The following is a 16,464-nucleotide window of genomic DNA, read 5'->3' as shown; positions in this document are numbered from 1 at the left end:
CCTCGCGCGCTGCGCCGGCCTTTCGCAGGCGCCTCGCTAACGGCGCTTGCTCCCCCGCCCCCCCCCCCCCCCCGTGCTGCCCCGGCGCCGCCCCGAACCCGCTGCCCCCCCACCAAGGTGATGGTGTTCCCGGGGCTGTGGTTCGCGCACCGCGGCGTGGTGCAATCGCTGGAGGTGGCGGTGCTGCAGCGCCGCTCCACCGTGCAGCTGCGGCTGCAGGTCGTGCGGCCGCACTGCGGGCCGGGCCTCTCGCTCTCCCTCCCCGGTACGGAGGCCTCGCATGGCGGGGGGGGGGGGGGAGCTCGTCCGGGTAACACTGAGCAACAGGGGTGATTGGGCAGCTCGTGGTAGTGAGGGGGAAGGAGTTGGTGGAGGGGGTGATTGGGCAGCTGGTGGTAGTGAGGGGGAAGGAGTTGGTGGAGGGGGTGATTGGGCAGCTGGTGGTAGTGAGGGGGAAGGAGTTGGTGGAGGGGGTGATTGGGCAGCTCGTGGTAGTGAGGGGGAAGGAGTTGGTGGAGGGGGTGATTGGGCAGCTCGTGGTAGTGAGGGGGAAGGAGTTGGTGGAGGGGGTGATTGGGCAGCTGGTGGTAGTGAGGGGGAATGAGGGGGTGGAGGGGGTGATTGGGCAGCTGGTGGTAGTGAGGGGGAATGAGGGGGTGATTGGGCAGCTCGTGGTAGTGAGGGGGAATGAGTTGGTGGAGGGGGTGATTGGGCAGCTGGTGGTAGTGAGGGGGAAGGAGTTGGTGGAGGGGGTGATTGGGCAGCTGGTGGTAGTGAGGGGGAAGGAGTTGGTGGAGGGGGTGATTGGGCAGCTGGTGGTAGTGAGGGGGAAGGAGTTGGTGGAGGGGGTGATTGGGCAACTGGTGGTAGTGAGGGGGAATGAGGGGGTGATTGGGCAGCTGGTGGTAGTGAGGGGGAATGAGTTGGTGGAGGGGGTGATTGGGCAGCTGGTGGTAGTGAGGGGGAATGAGTTGGTGGAGGGGGTGATTGAGGCGTTCATTCGTGAAACCAGCGTGGTGACAACAACAAGAACAACAACAATAATAATAGCACGGGTTCGAGTGCGTGAACGTTCTCTCCCCCCCCCGCGTGTGCAGGCTGCGCTCGCTCCTGGTCCCCGTTCTCCACGTGCGTCGCTGACGCCGCCGACGCCTGCAACGCGACCGCGGGCCCTTGCCCGCCGGGCCTGCAGTGGTGCCGCTTGTCGGCGGCCTGCGTCCCCGTGGGGCGGCCGTGCGGCGCCAGCGTTCCCGCCGCGACCTCTCCGCCGCCGCCGGCTCCGTCGGCGGCGTCGTCGCAGCGGTGGACTCCGCCGGCCTACGAGGTGGTGCGGGAGGTGGTGGCTCTGCTGCACGCCGGCGAGGCCGCGCACGCGAATGTGAGCCGCGAGCCTCGCGCACACGACGGGAAAATCCGCGATCCCAGCAGGGGAGTGCGCGCTCGCGGGGCCGGGCACAAACACGAATCGCTGCACGCGAAGGGGTTGGTGGGTGGTGTAGTGGTTGGGTTTAGGTGTGGATGGGTGCGTGGATGGTTGGGTGGCTGGGTGGGTGGTGTCGCGGTTGGGTTTTTAGGTCGGTGGGTATCGGTAGGTGGTGTCGGCCACCCACCCCCTCGTTTGCCGTGCCGGCCTTTATAGGTGCTCGCTAACAGCACTTGCCCCTACAGTCTATTAAGGCTATATGGGGGATCTTTGTCTTTGGGTTTTGGTGTGGATGGTTGGATGGGTGGGTTTGGGTGGGTGGGCGGGTTCGGGTGTGGGTGGGTGCGTAGGTTTGGATGGGTGGGTGGCACAACTTCCATTCGTATACCTTGCGAGCTGTCACGTGACCACCACATTACCGCTGCACCAGCCCACCGGTAACGGCGCTACCGCTAGCACCACCGCGAACGCCGCCGCCATTGCCGCAAGCGCTCGAGCCCACCCTCAGCGCTGCTTCCCCCCCCCACCACCCCCCCCAGATCGTGCTGGGCCCCGCGGGACTGGAAGTCTCGCCGGACCTCGTGCTGGCGCTGCAGCACGACGCCGGCGCGCCTCTGCTCGACTGCCCAGCCTCGGCCACGCCGTCTCCCTGGCGGCAGCCCTGCCTCACCCTCGACCGCTCCGCCGGCTGGGCGCCCGCGAACCTGTCGGCCGGCGTCGCCGACGACGGCGCCGGCGCCTGGCTGCGGCGCGACGACTGCGCCTGCGACCTGCGAGCGCTCTACACCGACGGCGCCGGCCTGCCCTCCCTGGACGCCGCGCTGGCGTCGGCGGCCGCGCTGCCCGGCGCGCGCACCTACAACGCGAGCCTCGGCAACCCCGTCGGCGACGGCGCCGGCGGCGGCGCCGGCTGCACGGTGGAGTTCCGGCCGCCGGTGTCGGGGCTGAGGCTGGCGAGCCCGCAGGCCAAGGCGAGCGGCGCCGTCTACGTGAACGTGTCGGCGAGCTCCCCGTTCGTGTTTCGCGTCGACGCGGGGTCGGGCGCCGTCCTGCGCTGGCTCCTGAGCGGCGGCGACCGCGCCCGCGGCGCCTGCGATGGCGCGGCGGCGTTCTCCGCGGCGTGCCCGGCCGAGCTGCCGGCGGCGCCCGCGGCGGCGACCGCGGCGGCGGCGGCGGCCTCGTCGACGGCGTCCCGGGCGTGCGCCGGGCTCGGCGGCGAGTTTGCGGCACTGCGGGCGCCGGTGCGGGAGGCGGGGACGTATTGGCTGCGGGCGAACGCCAGCAACGGGCTGAGCGAGGAGAGCGCCGTCGTGACGGTGCAGGCCGAGCAGCCCGTCGCCGGGCTCACCATGCTGCCCGCCGGCAGCGGCGGAGGCGCGCAGAGGGTGCTCGTCGACGTGACGCTGGTACGCCGCGCGGCTTTGCGCTGCGTCCTGTGGGGTCGTGGGGGTCACACGGGGTCACGTGGGGTCACGCGGTGTCATGCGAAGTCATGCGGGGTCATGTGAAATAACGCGTCACGTGGGGTCATGAGGGGGGTCACGTGGAGGCCACGTGAGGGTCACGTGGGGGTCACGTGAGGTCATGTGGGGGGTCACGTGTGGTCATGTCTCCTGGTAGAGCCAGGGGTACGGCTCCTCCTTGACGCCCACCCACGGGTAAATGGGAGGGAGTGTCACCAAAATCCGGGTGCAATCCACCGACCCTCGCCACTGCCTCCACAGCGCCGGATCACAGGCAGCCGGTTAAATGATCGATAATTCCGGGTGCTCCTCGTTCTCTGCGATTCCTACTCGTTGTCTTCAAGCCCCAGCGCGACGAAGACGATGACTGGGGGTGGTGGGGGTGCGGTGGGAGCTGTCCACCTGCCTGAGATGTGCCTCCCTCCTCCCCTCCCCTCGCTCCCCCTCTCCTCTCCTCCTCCCCCTCTCGTCCCCTCCCCTCCCTCCCCCTCTCATCCCCTCCCTCCCCCTCTCCCTCCCCTCCCCTCTCCACCCTCTCCACCCTCTCCACCCTCCCCCCGCCCCCCAGGTGTTCTCAGCGAGGGTGGCGGAGGGGACGTCGGTGACGTACACCTGGGTGCTGGACGGCCTCACCGTCTTTGCGTACAGCAGCCAGCAGTACAACCTGGTGTTCCACAGCCCCGCCGTCTACCGCCTCAAGGTGCGTCAAAAACGGGAACGGAGTCCACCGCACCACCGCACCACCGCACCACCGTTCAACCGCACTACCGGCCAATCACACCACCGCCCCACTGCCCGACCACACCACCGCCTCACCGCACCACTGTCCCACAGCTCTACAGCCCCACGCACCACCGGACCACCGCACCACCTGTTCAACCGCTCACCGCCAAAGCGTCTCACCGCCCTACTGCTTCACCGTACCACCGCTCAACCACACCACCGCTTCGCCGCACCACCGCAGCACCGCTCCACCACACTACCGCCCCACCATACCACCGCCAAAGCATCTGACCACTCTACCGCCTCGCCGTACCACCGCTCAACCACACCACCGATTCACCACACCACCGCTCCACTGCACCACCACCCCACCGCCACCTGCGCTGACGCGGGCACCGCACCGCACCGCCACCCTCGGTTTGTCCGCCGGCGAGCCAGGTGACGGCGGAGAACGCGGTGAGCCGCGAGTGGGTGGAGGCGGAGATCCACGCGGACACCATGAACCCCCTGGCCGCCCTCGCCATTCTGGACGTGCCCGCCGTGTTCCCCGTCAACGGCAGCCTCCAGCTGGCCGCCACCGTCAGGGTGGACGCCAACGTGGCGGTCCTCTTCCGGTGGGTGTCATTGTTGTTGTTGTTCCCAGGAGAGCTTCGGGATGAACAGCAACATATATAATGCCTCTCAGTCCCATATTTGCCTCTCCAAACATAGCAAGGTAGTTAACATCTTGCGCCGCGGTGGCGAAATGTTAATTACCTCGCCTGGTATACAGGAGGACGTGGGTTCGATCCCCAACCCTGACACCTGCTGCTGCTGTATATGGATTTTTCTCTGGGTCCTCCGTTTTTTTCCCTCCACACTTAGAATCAACGTCACACGTTTAGAGTATTTTTTCATTGGGCTATCATTTGTGATGGCCAGGTCCCTTCTGAAAAAGAGCTATGTAGCTCAGTGGGCCTTACCTGGTCAAACAAAAATTGTTTATCGTTTAGTTTTTTAATACTTTATTATTACGAATATGTGTCCCTGCAGTTGGTGCTTTGGGGACGGCAGCGCTAACGCCACGTGGAGGGCCAGTCCGCCATACGAGGCCTGGCTGCCCAGGCCCGAGCCTGGCGTGGAGCGGGTCCTGCTGCAGCACAACGTGACGCACACCTACACGGAGGCTGGTGAGGCCGGCACCGGCGCCCCCGCACGCGAATACACTCGCACGCACAGCACCACCACACCGCCAATCGTAACAAAGACATCTCCCCCGTATAGCCTTAACAGACTGTTGGGGCAAGTGCTGTTAGCGAGTAGCGGTAGCTATGAAGGCCGGCACGGCACACGATTTGGTGGGTAGCCAACACCACGCCCGGCTGCCTTTGTCTCCCGAGCGGCAATGTTTACACACCGCACTGGGTACTCATTTGAGGCTGAGTCGACCTAGGGGAGGCCATGAACCGTTTCAGATAATCGTCACCGGTGTTGGCCGTGAGTGGGAATCGAACTCGGGGCGCCGGGTTCGTAGCGCAGCGTAGCGCTAACCCCCACACCTCCGCTCCACCCACACACATGTACGCACACTGAGACTCCACTGTGATCGTCCAATCATTCGTAGCGTCAATTACATAAGCCAGCGCGTGTGCTCGCGCCAGGCTCGGTGAACCTCTCCGTGGAGGCGATCACGGACCGCGAGCACCTCCAGACGGTCAGCACCGTCGACCTGCGCTCGCCGCTGACCGCCGTGCTCCTCCGGCTGCTGCCCGCCGGCGCCGCCGCCGCCGCCGGCGTTCCCGGAGGAGAACCATCTCTCGGCGTGGTGCCAGCCGACGTTCCCGTCACCGTTGAGGCGGTGGCCGTGCCCAGCGGCTACCGCGTCGTCTACGCGTGGGACTTGGGCGACGGCCCGCCGGTGCAGGATGGCGCCAGCAGGGTGACGCACGCCTTCGCCGGCGACGCCACCTACACCGTCCACGTGGTCGCGGACAATGGCGTGAGCCACGCGGAGGCGAGCGCCAACGTGACGGCGCTGCGCCGGCTGTCCGGCGTGACGGTACTCGCCGGCGCCGTCGATCTGGGCTCCCTGGCCACCGTCGCCGCCACGCTGGCGACCGGCTCGGCCGACCGCTGGGACTTCGACATGGGGGACGGCACCGTGTACGTGGACCTGCGCGAGCCGCTGGTGACTCACAACTACACCGCCGAGGGAGCCCACAGCGTCACCGCCAACGCCAGCAACGCGCTGGGCGCCGTGACGGGCGCCACGACGGTTTGGGTGTACCGGCTCCGGCCGTCGGACGTCCTGGTGCCACCCGGGTGCGTGGCAGCCGGCGCCGACGTGAGCCTGTCCACGAGCGTCAGCGCCTTCGCGCGGAACCTCTCCTTCTGCTGGGACTTCGGCGACGGCGACGTGACGGAGGGGGTGGACATCCCCGCGGTGGAGCACGCCTACGCCGGCGCCGGCAACTTCTCGGGCTCCCTCGTGGTCCGCAGCCTGTCGGGCGCCAGCAATAGGCAGGAGTTTGTCGTGTGCGTGCGGGGCGCCATCTCGCGCGTGGAGCTGGCGGTGACGAGCGGCGCCGTCTCGCGGCTGGGCCAGCCGACGGAGTTCAGCGTCGCCGTCGAACCCCCCGGCGAGGGCTGCACCTACACCTTCCGGTTCGGCGACGGCGCCGCCCCCGAGGTCCTGCTGGCGCCTCCGTTCCGGCACGTGTACGCCGGCACCGGCGCGTTCACCGCCGCCGTGAACGTCAGCAACGGCGTCAGCGCCGGTGGCGCCACGGCGCCGGTCGAGGTACAGGAGGCGGTGGGGATGGTGCGGGTGACGGCGGACGGCGCCGCCCCGCTCTACGTGGCCGTCAACCGCACGTACCTCTTCGCCGCGCTCCCCAGCGCCGGCACCGCGCCGCGATACTCCTGGGACTTCGGCGACGGCGCCGTGAGCCACGGCGGCAACGGCACGGCCGCCCACGCCTTCTCGACCGGCGGGGCGTACGCCGTCACCGCCACCGTCTTCAACGACGTGAGCAGCGCCGTGGGCGGGCTCAACCTCGCCGCGCTGGCGCCCGTTAGCGGGCTTGCGATCGTGGGCCCCGACCCCGCGACGGTGGAGACGGTCACCCCCGCCGCCTTCTCGGCGATTGTCGAGTCCGGTGACGACGTTGCGTTCGCGTGGGCGTCGTGCCGCGACTGCCTGCCCCCCGCCGGCGCCGGCTCCCGGTTTGAGACGGCCTTCCCGACGGCCGGGGCGCACGCGGTGACGTGCGTGGCGGAGAACGCGGTGAGCCGGGAGGAGGTCGCCGTGACCGTGTCCGCCGAGGAGCGGATCGCCAACCTCACGGTGACGTGCGACGGGCTGGCGGACGGGCGCTACTGGGAGACGGGGCGGGTTCTGCGGTGCAGGGCGCTCGTGGGAGCCGGCAGCGGCGTCGGCTTCGCGTGGAGCTTCCGGTACCTGGCCATGGGCAGGAGCGTGGAGACGAACGAGACGGCTGCCAGGTCCCGGCTGCCGCAGCAGCAGCAGCAGCAGCAGCAGCAGCAGAGCGAGTCGCTGTGGAGAGTCACGCTGGCCGGCGAACACACCGTTGCGGTGAGCGCCAGCAACGGCCTCGGCAGCCTCACCGCCACGCTCAACTTCACCGCGCTGGACCGCGTCGCCGACCTGAGTGTCGCGGCGGCGCCGAACCCGGCCGCCGTCGGCGCCGCCGTAGCGCTGGCGGCCAGCGTGCGACGCGGCACGGCCGTCGCCTACACGTGGTTCGTCTCCGCCGGCGCCGCCGACGAGACGGAGGAAACGGGTTCGAGCCCGCGGCTCGAGCGCAGCTTTGCGGCGGCGGGGCCGGCGCTGGTGACGGTGGTGGCGTGGAACCCGCTCGGCCGCGAGAACGCCACGGTGCGGGTGGACGTGCTGGAGCCCGTGCGGGGCCTGGCGATGACGACGCCGGACGCGGCGGTGCCGTTCTACGTCGAGGCGGGGGCGCCGGCACGGCTGGTGGGGAGCGTGAGCTCCGGGTCGAGCGTGGCGTGGCAGTGGACGGTGCCAACGAACCCGGGGAAGATGTCGATGGACGACGGCGCCGAGCTGTTGTACAACTTCGGCGCCGAGGGCGTCTACGCCGTGACGGTGAATGCCTCGAACGCGGTGAGCTCCGAGGTGCTGGCGCGCGACGTGACGGCGCAGGAGCGCGTCACGGGCCTGCTCGTCGTCGCCAACGCCACGGCGGCGGCGACGCGCCAGACGGTGGTGTTCACGGCGGACCTGCGGACGGCTCGCCGCTCCGCCGTCGTCACGCTCGCGTTCACCGCGGGCGGCCAGGCCACCACGGTGGACGGCGTCGCCGAGGTGGCGACGCTGACGCCGGGCGAGCCGTACGCCTACGCCTTCACCGAGCCGGGCGTCTACGTGGGCAACGTGACGGCGCGGAACAACGTGAGCGCGCAGAGCTTCCTGGTGAGCGTCACCGTGCTCGACGCCGTGCGGGGCCTCGTCCTCGTCGACTGCTGCCCCGCGGCGCTGCCCAGCGGCGCGCCGGCCTCGTTCAGCGCCACGGTGAGCGCCGGCGCGCCCGTCACCTTCCGCTGGCGCTTCGAGATGGCCGGCGCCGAGGCGGAGGAGGCGGTGGGGGAGAGCGCGCAGTACACGCCGCGCATCCCCGGCGCGCTGACGGTGCTGGTGAACGCCAGCAACGCGCTGAGCAGCGCGGGCGCGGGCGCCGTCGTGGCGGTGCAGGAGCGCGTGTCGGCGCTGTCGCTGTGGCACAACGCGACGCCGCACGCGCTGGCGGGCGAGCCGGTGGGCTTCGCGGCTCGCCGCACGTCCGGCTCGGACCTGCTCTACCGTTGGGAGTTCGGCGACGGCACGGGGACGCGGGGGCCCCAGGCGCGCGTGGCGCACGCGTACACGGAGGCCGGGGAGTACCGCGCCATCGTCACCGCCTCCAACAACGTGAGCGAGGGGCGCGCCGAGATCGCCGTGAGCGTCGTCGAGCTCGGCTGCTCCCCGCCGACGCTGGCGCCCGTCGCGCCGCGCCCCTCCGTCGTGGCGGCGCTGCAGAACTACTTCGAGGTGACGGTGGACCTGCGCGGCTGCGAGGAGCTGGGCTACAGCGCCGAGTACCTGTGGGAGGTGCGCCGATCGGCGGACTGCGCCCGGCCCAACGCGACGGCGTCGACGGTGGCGCTCGACGCGTCGGTGGACGCCCGCCGCCCGCAGCTCGTGCTGCCGGGCCGCTCGCTGGCGCCGGGAAACTACTGCCTGTCGTTCACGGCGCGGCTGAGCGGCACGTGGCTGGCGCGCTCCGTGTCGCTGGCGGTGAGCGCGCTGGCGAGCCGGCCCGTGGCGGTGATCGCCGGCGGCACCAACCGGACCTGGTCCCGTCACGACGGCTGGCTCCTGCTGGACGGGAGCGGTTCCTGGGACCCCGACGGAGCGGGAGGAGACGGAGCAGGCCTCGTCTACAGCTGGGACTGCGCCCCCAAGGTGAGCGGAAGGCGCCCTCGTTCCTGCCCTGGCGCTGGCAGCTATAGCTCGGTGTTTGCTACTGTAAATAGTGTAGTGTGTAGTAGTGTATGCTGTATTCGTGTACAGTGGTGTTGTCTATAGTGTAGTGGATATTAGTGTGGTGTATTGTAGTGTGTGTATAGTATAGTAGTGTATAATGTAGTAGTGACGTGTATAGTGTAGTGTGCAGTGTAGTGTATAGTCGTGTAGTTTACAGTGTATTGGATAGTAGTATGGTGTATAGTAGTGTAGTGTATTGTGGTGTATTGTATAGTAATTTATAGTAGTGTATAGTGTAGTAGTGTAGTGTCTAGTTTAGTAGTGTAAAGTGTAGTGTGTGGTGCACTGTATAGTAGAGTAGCGTATAGTAGTGTAGTGTATCGTAGTTTGTGTGTGTGTCGAACTTATTTCAAACCATACGTAGCCAATCATGCTACTGGGAGTTGCGGGGGAAGGACAACAAAGTTAACACAAGAAGCAGCTCTAAATACATTCGTTTTCCATTTAGGTGATGTGAAAGTGCATAGCTCCGGCGGCTTCCTAATATCGGAAGGAAAGAACGTTCCAGACGGCCGCAGAAGCGCATCCGAAAGCACCGCGTGATTCGGTGACCACCGTCTTTGCTTGACGGCTTAGCCAAAAGCCGCCGCTGCTACTGCTACTGCTGCTGCTGCGAGAACGACCGTAGTTTGCGCGATGGTTGAATATAATCGGAACATCCGAGCCGAGCCAGCGCGGGGCCATAGCGGTTACGGGTGTTTTGTTTTTTCCCACCGGCTGGTTTTGCTGTGCCGAGCCGGAACCAAACCACGCTTATACCGCTGCCTGTCGGAATCCGGCTCGCGGCCAAGCGGGGCCAGGGGCTGCTGGATAGATTGCGCAACCACCGCGCGTGATGTCGGTCGGCACGCCGTGGGGACGCGGCGTCACCGCGCCCGCGCGTGCGCCTCCGCTCGTTGGTGCTGCTTGGTGCCACGGCGGAGATGTTAACCACCTCGCCTGGTATACAGGAGGTCTCTCTCACTCTCCATGGTAGTCCTACAGTTTTTCACGCGGGCGTTTGGCCGCTGTAAATTTCCACACGGCGATCAGCCGCTTCGTTGAGCCATCACTTGCGATGGCCAGGTCGCTTCTGAAAAAGAGCAATGTAGCTCAGTGGAGCCTTACCGGGTAAAATAAAAAAAGAATGTGTAGCTTTTTTTTAGTTTTCTGCAGTCCGAAAAAAACAACCCGGTGCCTCCAGAGCCGCGCCGGGCTGGCACGACCCGGATGCGCCGGTGGATTTGCGAGGTGCGAACCACGTGTACGTGTCCCTCTCGCCTTGCCCCTTCCGCCCCGCGTGCCACACACCTCCCCCTGCCCTTCCTCCCCCCGTGACCCTCCCACCCCTCCCCACCTGCGGCCAGGTCCCCGGCACCCAGGGCTGCTTCTCGTCCCGGTCGCAGGGCCCCCTGCTCAACGTGTCGGGCGCCGCCATGGTCCCCGGCGCTAGCTACGTCATCACGCTGCGCGTGCAGGCGGTGCCCGGCAAGGGGGAGGCCGGCGCCAACCAGACGGTGAGGCTCCACGTGGCCACTCTGCCCCGGATTCCGGGGCGACAAGGTTGCGAGATGTTAACTACCTCGCCCGGTATACTGGAGGTCGTGGGTTCGATCCCGATCCTGACGCCTGCTGTATATTGGGTCCTCCGGTTTTTCCCTCCACTTTTAGAATCGACATCTCGCGTTTAAGAGTATTTGGCTGCTATAAATTTCCACGTGGTGATGATGATGATGATAAGCCACTTCGTTGGGCTATCATTTGTGATTGTCAGGTCACTTCTGAAAAAGAGCTACCCAGCTCAGTGGGCCTTACCTGGTAAAATTAAATTAGTTAGTTAGACATGGAAACTCGCTAACACGGGGGAGCTTCATCTTTGTTTCGTGTATACACTTTGGTGTGTGTGTGTGTGTTTTTGTTTTCTTAAATGTTAAAGCGGCATTTATAACCCCTGACTCGCACGCCGCCGGCTCTCGCAGGTGCTGGTGCTGGAGGGGCCGGCGCTGTCCGTGGCGGTGCGGTGCGTGTCGTGCGACGCTCTGGGGCGCTACTCCGTGAGCCGCAGCGAGCAGGTCACCCTGTCCGGCCGCTGCCTCGACTGTGCCCCCGGCGCGCAGGTGACGACCGCTCCCCGCTCCCACCGCCGGTACCGCTTTTGCCGCTGGCGCAGCACAGCGCCGTGCCGGAGGCCCGCTCCCAGTGGCATCGCGCGAGCGGAGATGCTCGTGCCCGCGAACGTTACAATGGCCCTCGCTGTCTTAAATAACGAAACGCGCGATTCCGCTGACGACGGAATGAACCGATAAGCACGGTGGGCTACGTACGGTGCGAAAGAAGTTCAACGTACATACTACTACACACTACACTACTGTACACAACACACTACACTACTATATACTACACTACTATACACTACGCTACTATACACTACATAATACACTAGACTATACACTACACTACTATATACTACACTACTCTACGCTACACTATTATACACTACGCTACTATACACTACATAATACACTAGACTATACACTACTATACACTATACTACTCTACGCTACTATACACTACACTACTAAATATTACACTCCAATACCCTACACTACTATACACTACACTACTATACACTCGGATTATCACGGTCCGCCGCCCCACAGCTGCAGTACCGGTGGACGGTGGTGGACTCCGACGGGGCGGTGCTGCCCCTTGGCTCGGACCGCTCCTCCACGGGGGACGCCCTGCCGGACCTGGTGGTGCGCGCCGGGGCTCTCGCCGACGGCCTCGCCTACACCTTCGTCCTCGCCGTGTCCGCGGCGCCGGGCGGCGTCGGCGGCGCTTCCGCCGCCGGGAACTCGTCGCTGGTGCTCGAGCCCAACCGGCCGCCGGCGGGCGGAGAGTGCCGGACCACGCTGATGCCGGCGCCGGCGCCGGACGCCGCTCTCACCGTGCTGGAGACGCGCCTGCAGTACGACTGCGTTGGTGAGCCCGCTTGCCGCGCGCCTCGCCTGTCGCCCTGCCGGCGAGCGTAGCTGGCGAGCGAATAGCCCGGTGGGCTTTGCCTGTCAAGTGATAAAGTTGCTTATTGATAAACCGTGCGTGGGTCCGATCTGTCTCCGGCGAGCGGTGTGGCTACGAACCCGGCGACACGAGTTCGATTCCCGCTCACGGCCCACAATCGGTGACGGTTATCAGAACCGGTCGTGGGCCTCACTTGGGTCGACGCAGCCTCAAATGAGTACCTGGTGCGGTGTGTAAACATGGCGACCGGGGAGACAAAGGCGGTCGGGCGTGGTGCTGGCCACCCCACCCCCTCGTGTGCCGTGCCGGCCTTCACAGGTGCCGCTCGCTAACGGCACTTGCCCCAGCAGTCTGTTCAGGCTAAACGGGGGATCTTTGTCTCCTGCCTTGTCGTCGTGGTGTGCTAACGGTGCTGCTGGCGAGTCAGACTGGCGGGACCCCGAAGACGCCGGCGCCCCCGTGCTCTACACGCTGGTGTTGGCCGCGTGCTCGCCGGCCGGCGGCTGCCAGGACACGCCGCTCTACCGCGGCGTGAAGGCGCGGTGGAGCGCGCTGCTGCCCCTGGGAGGCGGTGCAGGCGCCGGCACCCGCCATTGGCTGGAGCTGTGGGTGGAGGATCAGTTGGGAGCCCGCGCTCTCGCCCTCAACTGGTGGGGAGCCACCCCGGATTACTAGGGTCATCCTGTAATCATCATCAACATCATCATCATCATCGTAATGGGGCCTGATAGTTGGTGGGTAGAGCTGATGGGCGGTGGGTAGAGCTGATGGGTGGTGGGTAGAGCTGACGGGTGGTGGGTAGAGCTGACGGGTGGTGGGTAGAGCTGACGGGTGGTGGGTAGAGCTGACGGGTGGTGGGTAGAGCTGATAGTTGGTGGGTAGAGCTGATGGGTGGTGAGTAGAGCTGATGGGTGGTGGGTAGAGCTGATAGTTGGTGGGTAGAGCTGATGGGTGGTGGGTAGAGCTGATGGGTGGTGGGTAGAGCTGACGTGGTGGGTAGAGCTGATGGGTGGTGGGTAGAGCTGACGGGTGGTGGGTAGAGCTGATGGGTGGTGGGTAGAGCTGATGGGTGGTGGGTAGAGCTGATGGGTGGTGGGTAGAGCTGATAGTTGGTGGGTAGAGCTGATGGGCGGTGGGTAAAGCTGATGTGTGGTGGGTAGAGCTGATGGGTGGTGGGTAGAGCTGATGGGTGGTGGGTAGAGCTTATAGTTGGTGGGTAGAGCTGATGGGTGGTGGGTAGAGCTGATGGGTGGTGGGTAGAGCTGATGGGTGGTGGGTAGAGCTGATGGGTGGTGGGTAGATCTGATGGGTGGTGGGTAGAGCTGATGGGTGGTGGGTAGAGCTGACGGGCGGTGGGTAGAGCTGATAGTTGGTGGGTAGAGCTGATAGTTGGTGGGTAGAGCTGATGGGTGGTGGGTAGAGCTGATGGGTGGTGGGTAGAGCTGATGGGTGGTGGGTAGAGCTGATGGGTGGTGGGTAGAGCTGATGGGTGGTGGGTAGAGCTGATGGGTGGTGGGTAGAGCTGATGGGTGGTGGGTAGAGCTGACGGGCGGTGGGTAGAGCTGATAGTTGGTGGGTAGAGCTGATGGTTGGTGGGTAGAGCTGATGGGTGGTGGATAGAGCTGATGGGTGGTGGGTAGAGCTGATGGGTGGTGGGTAGAGCTGATGGGTGGTGGGTAGAGCTGATAGTTGGTGGGTAGAGCTGATGGGCGGTGGGTAAAGCTGATGTGTGGTGGGTAGAGCTGATGGGTGGTGGGTAGAGCTGATGGGTGGTGGGTAGAGCTGATGGGTGGTGGGTAGAGCTGATGGGTGGTGGGTAGAGCTGATGGGTGGTGGGTAGAGCTGATGGGTGGTGGGTAGAGCTGACGGGTGGTGGGTAGAGCTGATGGGTGGTGGGTAGAGCTGATAGTTGGTGGGTAGAGCTGATAGTTGGTGGGTAGAGCTGACGGGCGTTGGGTAGAGCTGACGGGGCGGTGGCCGCTCGTGGTGCCTGCGCTGTGCGTGGAGCAGCAGCGTGGAGGTGGCGCTGCCGACGGCGCCGCCGGACGGACTGCCCTCGTGGCTCGCCAGCCGCAGCCGCTGGGAGCTGCAGGCGGCGCTGCAGAGGGGCGACCCCTACGAGGTGACGCTCTACGCCACCGCGCTGCTCAGCGTGGTGCGACAGGTGAGGACGCGACGCCACGCGGAGCTCACCCCATGCAACGCCCGACGGCGTATGCGTGTTGAGCTTATTTCGCGCCGTGCGTAACCAACCGTTAAGTCGCAGCTTCGCGGCCGGAGCCACGCAGCCGGGCGAGCGTGAGGTAACACGAGGTTCGCTGGTAGACTGGGGTCAGGTGGCTTTAGACTCGTTGCTACAGCCGTGGGGGGGAAATATACAGGATGCGGTGTGTATAATGTGCGTCTATGGGGCCTATGTAAACCTAGGGTCAGGTTAGGGTTAGCAACCAGGCCACAAATCTCCCCCTGCCCTCCGTCTCTCCGCTTCCATTGGATTGTTTTCGTTTATCGCAGTCAATGCCGCTGGACGGGTCGTGGAGGGCCTCTCTGAATGTGGAAAGTTCCGCCGCTGGCTCAGGCCTGTAAACGGGAGATCGCCACCAATGCGTTCAGAGTATTGGGTTGCGATCAATGTCCAGGTGGTCAGCCAACTCCGTCGAGCTATCATTAGTGGCCGGGTCGCTTCTGAAAAGAGCTGCGCGGCTCAGTGGGGGCCTTCTTACCCTGGTAAAATAAAAAATAATTGTTTAGCTAAAGTTTACTTTAGACGTGCCGGGTGGTGGGGGGGCGGGGATTGTGGCTAGCAGGTGGACGGCGGTGGAGATGCCGCGGCGGTGGCCACGTACGCGGAGGTGGCGCGAAACGCGACCCTGGCGCTGGCCGGCCTGGCCGTGGCGAGCATGGAGGATGTGTTCCGCCTGGCAGCCTCGCTCGCCTACACCTCGTCTGGCGCCCGCCTCAACGCCACACAGGTCAGCAGAGCAAGGGGGTTAGCACGGCAGAACAAGGGTTAACACGGCAGAACAAGGGTTGACACGGCAGAACAAGGGTTAACGCGGCAGAACAAGGGTTAACACGGCAGGACAAGGGTTAACACGGCAGAACAAGGGTTAACACGGCAGAACAAGGGTTAACACGGCAGAACAAGGGTTAACACGGCAGGGCAAGGGTAAACACGACAGAACAAGGGTTAACACGGCAGAACAAGGGTTAACACGGCAGAACAAGGGTTAGCACGGCAGAACAAGAGTTGACGCGGCAGAACAAGGGTTAACACGGCAGGGCAAGGGTTAACACGGCAGAACAAGGGTTAACACGGCAGAACAAGGGTAAACACGGCAGAACAAGGGTTAACACAGCAGAACAAGGGTTAACACGGCTGAACAAGGGTTAACACGGCAGAACAAGGGTTAACACGGCAGGGCAAGGGTTCACATGGCAGAACAAGGGTTAACACAGCAGAACAAGGGTTAACACGGCAGAACAAGGGTTAACACGGCTGAACAAGGGTTATCACGGCAGAACAAGGGTTATCACGGAAGAACAAGGGTTAACACGGCAGGGCAAGGGTTGACACGGCAGAACAAGGGTTAACATGGCAGAACAAGGGTTAACACGGCAGAACAAGGGTTTTCACGGCAGAACAAGGGTTAACACAGCAGAACAAGGATTAACACGGCAGAACAAGGGTTAACACGGCTGAACAAGGGTTAACACGGCAGGGCAAGGGTTATCACGGCAGAACAAGGGTTAACACGGCAGAATAAGGGTTAACACGACAGAACAAGGGTTAACACGGCAGAACAAGGGTTAACACGGCAGAACAAGGGTTAACACGGCAGAACAAGGGTTAACACGTCAGAACAAGGGTTAACACGGCAGAACAAGGGTTAACACGGCAGAACAAGGGTTATCACGGCAGAACAAGGGTTATCACGGCAGAACAAGGGTTAACACGTCTGAACAAGGGTTAACACGGCAGGACAAGGGTTAACACGGCAGGGCAAGGGTTATCATGGCAGAACAAGGGTTAACACGGCAGAACAAGGGTTAACACGGCAGAACAAGGGTTAACACGGCAGAATAAGGGTTAACACGGCAGAACAAGGGTTAACACGGCAGGACAAGGGTTAACACGGCAGAACAAGGGTTAACATGGCAGAACAAGGGTTAACACGGCAGAACAAGGGTTAACACGGCAGAACAAGGGTTAACACGGCAGAACAAGGGTTAACACGGCAGAACAAGGGTTAACACGGCAGAACAAGGGTTAACACGGCAGAACAAGGGTTAACACGGCAGAACAAGGG

General features: G+C 64.2%; 1 protein-coding gene across 1 annotated transcript in view; it reads left to right on the top strand.

The window, feature by feature from the left end:
- The window catches only part of PKD1 (polycystin 1, transient receptor potential channel interacting), a 91,472-nt gene that overhangs the window by 35,910 nt on the left and 39,098 nt on the right, over positions 1-16,464 (top strand). The window contains exons 11-23 of the mRNA XM_076052786.1: positions 118-265; positions 1,098-1,378; positions 1,963-2,829; positions 3,455-3,586; positions 4,048-4,223; positions 4,642-4,778; positions 5,250-9,073; positions 10,501-10,650; positions 11,113-11,250; positions 11,794-12,111; positions 12,410-12,804; positions 14,165-14,318; positions 14,959-15,126. Of these exons, the coding sequence (XP_075908901.1) occupies positions 118-265; positions 1,098-1,378; positions 1,963-2,829; positions 3,455-3,586; positions 4,048-4,223; positions 4,642-4,778; positions 5,250-9,073; positions 10,501-10,650; positions 11,113-11,250; positions 11,794-12,111; positions 12,410-12,804; positions 14,165-14,318; positions 14,959-15,126 (6,888 nt within the window). The remainder of the gene's footprint in view (positions 1-117; positions 266-1,097; positions 1,379-1,962; positions 2,830-3,454; positions 3,587-4,047; positions 4,224-4,641; positions 4,779-5,249; positions 9,074-10,500; positions 10,651-11,112; positions 11,251-11,793; positions 12,112-12,409; positions 12,805-14,164; positions 14,319-14,958; positions 15,127-16,464) is intronic.

The sequence above is a fragment of the Petromyzon marinus genome, chromosome 58, assembly GCF_048934315.1.
Source record: "Petromyzon marinus isolate PM22_M1 ecotype Great Lakes invasive population chromosome 58, UKy_Petmar_22M1.pri1.0, whole genome shotgun sequence".
NCBI classification, from domain to species: Eukaryota; Metazoa; Chordata; class Hyperoartia; order Petromyzontiformes; family Petromyzontidae; genus Petromyzon; species Petromyzon marinus.
Note: the sequence above shows the minus strand (reverse complement) of the source record. Positions and strands in the feature narration are given on the sequence as shown.